Source organism: Babylonia areolata, chromosome 13 (genome assembly GCF_041734735.1).
Source record: "Babylonia areolata isolate BAREFJ2019XMU chromosome 13, ASM4173473v1, whole genome shotgun sequence".
NCBI classification, from domain to species: domain Eukaryota; kingdom Metazoa; phylum Mollusca; class Gastropoda; order Neogastropoda; family Buccinidae; genus Babylonia; species Babylonia areolata.
This window is the reverse complement of record NC_134888.1, coordinates 33,752,560-33,754,580: the sequence shown is the minus strand read 5'-3', so window position 1 is coordinate 33,754,580 and position 2,021 is coordinate 33,752,560. Positions and strand designations below refer to the sequence as shown.

Below are 2,021 nucleotides of genomic sequence, written 5' to 3'. Positions count from 1 at the left end.
ATTATAATTATTATTTATTTATTTATCTATTTATGTATTTATTTACTTATTTATGTACGCTTATCTATTATTTATCAACCTTTTTTTCTTTTTTTTCTCAAGGCCTGACTAAGCGCGTTGGGCTACGCCGCTGGTCAGGCATCTGCTTGGCAGATGTGGTGTAGCGTATATGGATTTGTCCGAACGCAGTGACGCCTCCTTGAGCTACTGAAACTGAAACTGAAACTCACCTTCTTCCTCTCTCTCTCTCTGTCCACAGGGCGAGTCCCTAGGGATGAAGCAGAACCAGTGCGACTTCGTTTACCAGGCGGCCTCCACCATGCTGTGTGAGAACGACCGCCAGTGCGTCAAGGACTCGCAGCTCTTCCTCAACGCCATGAAACTCAAACACCGCTTCGTGCCCTACGCCCAGCCGCTCTGCCGCGCACGCTGCACCGCCCGCTTCCTGAGCATCATATAGAGCAAGGCGACGCACGCACGCACGCCAGCCAGCGGAGCGCGCGGAGCACGCGTCGTGCGGAGTTGCACCGGTCTCTCGTCTGTGTGCTTCAGTTTTTCCCCTTTGATGATGGTGGTAGCTGTAAGGGAAAGAGTTAATGTATTAGGGGGGAGGGGGTGAATTAACGTTTTAGGGCGTCTTTAGGGGGTTGTTTCGTTGTTGTTGTTGTTGTTGTTGAGTCAAAGAGGGAGAAAAGGTTAAGTTTACATTGAATAAAAGAGTTATTAAGGAAGCATTGTTTTAAAAGAATTATAGAAATGTTGTATCAAAGAGTGAAGTCAATGTTGTATCTTCAAAAAAAAAAAAAAAAAAAAAGGGGGGGGGGATAAAAAAAAAAACACCCGTTGTTTAAATGAGTTAAATCAATGTTGTGAAAAAGGTCAGGGTGACACGCTGTATGGAAAGAGTTAATTAAGGAAATGTTGTACAAAAGAGTTAAGGTGACGTTTTAAAAATGATCAAGGCCAGCGATGAACAAGTGTAACGTTAACGTCTCCGAATCTATTGTTGACAGTTGTATTAGGATAAAGTGTTCCAGTTATGTTAACTTTGATAAACAATTAAATGTGAAAGTTCACGTCAGTTGTGTGGTTCGAAACTGACGACAGCGGATAGTGTTATGATCTTGGGACTTTTATGGTGTTTTCTGCATCAGTGTGGTTTTGTTTTGGAACATGCTCACTAAAGCATTCCCATTTAGTCGATGGAATTGTCTGGAGAGAAAAAAACAAAAACAAAAATAAATTAAATGTTTTTATTTTTTCGTGCGCTGTTGGTCTAATTCATTCTGATTGGCTGTTTTAAGATGTTAAAAAAAATTGTATATACTATATTAAAGTTTTGGCTGAGGTCTCGTCTGTTGCTTTGGTTTCGAAAGCGTTAAACCAACACCCGGTTTTTGATGTCCTTTGTCTAATGGCGATCGCCTGGGAAAAAAACACACAAAAAAAACACGTAATAAATATTACATTGTGAGTAATATGGGTACACTTGGTAAACGGACAGCCTGGAGATTTAGCTTGTGTTTTCGTATCTGTTCTGTTTGGGTTGCTTTCTATCTGATTTCATGTTAGGTTAACTCACTCAGTACGGCCAGTCCTATCTTTTCTTCTACACAGACCCCTCGGATGTCTAGTGGGTGTCTGAATGACCCAACCTTTAGCTTCCGTCGTCAGAATTGTGGTATTCTTTGTCAACATTCACCTCTTCAGTATAAGGGCCTTCCGCTTGCAATATTTTGATGATGGTAACTGGGGTGAAACGCTGTTAACGTCGTCTCTTTCGCCGTTCGTATGGAGAGAGTTAGTGTTTTATACATACGTTGAGTACAGTCTCTCAAAGCCTTGACCAGGACACTTAGGTTTACGCGTTGGTCATATACACGTCAGTTCGTTTTGGCTTCTTCTTGAAAGTGCAGGTGAAACTGAAACTGATCTTCTCCACGTTTCACTTCTGTTAAGTTTTAAATCCAGTGGTGCAGCAAGTGACGGTGGGGGTTACACATCTATTCACATGGACAATG

General features: G+C 41.8%; 1 protein-coding gene across 3 annotated transcripts in view; it reads left to right on the top strand.

Moving 5' to 3' along the window:
* Nucleotides 1-1,439, top strand: part of LOC143289223 (uncharacterized) — a 151,205-nt gene extending 149,766 nt beyond the window's left edge. For all 3 annotated transcript variants that reach the window (XM_076598183.1, XM_076598181.1, XM_076598182.1), the window contains one exon: nucleotides 260-1,439. In XM_076598183.1, the coding sequence (XP_076454298.1) occupies nucleotides 260-460 (201 nt within the window). In that variant the 3' untranslated portion in view covers nucleotides 461-1,439. The remainder of the gene's footprint in view (nucleotides 1-259) is intronic.
* Nucleotides 1,440-2,021: the final 582 nt, after the last annotated feature.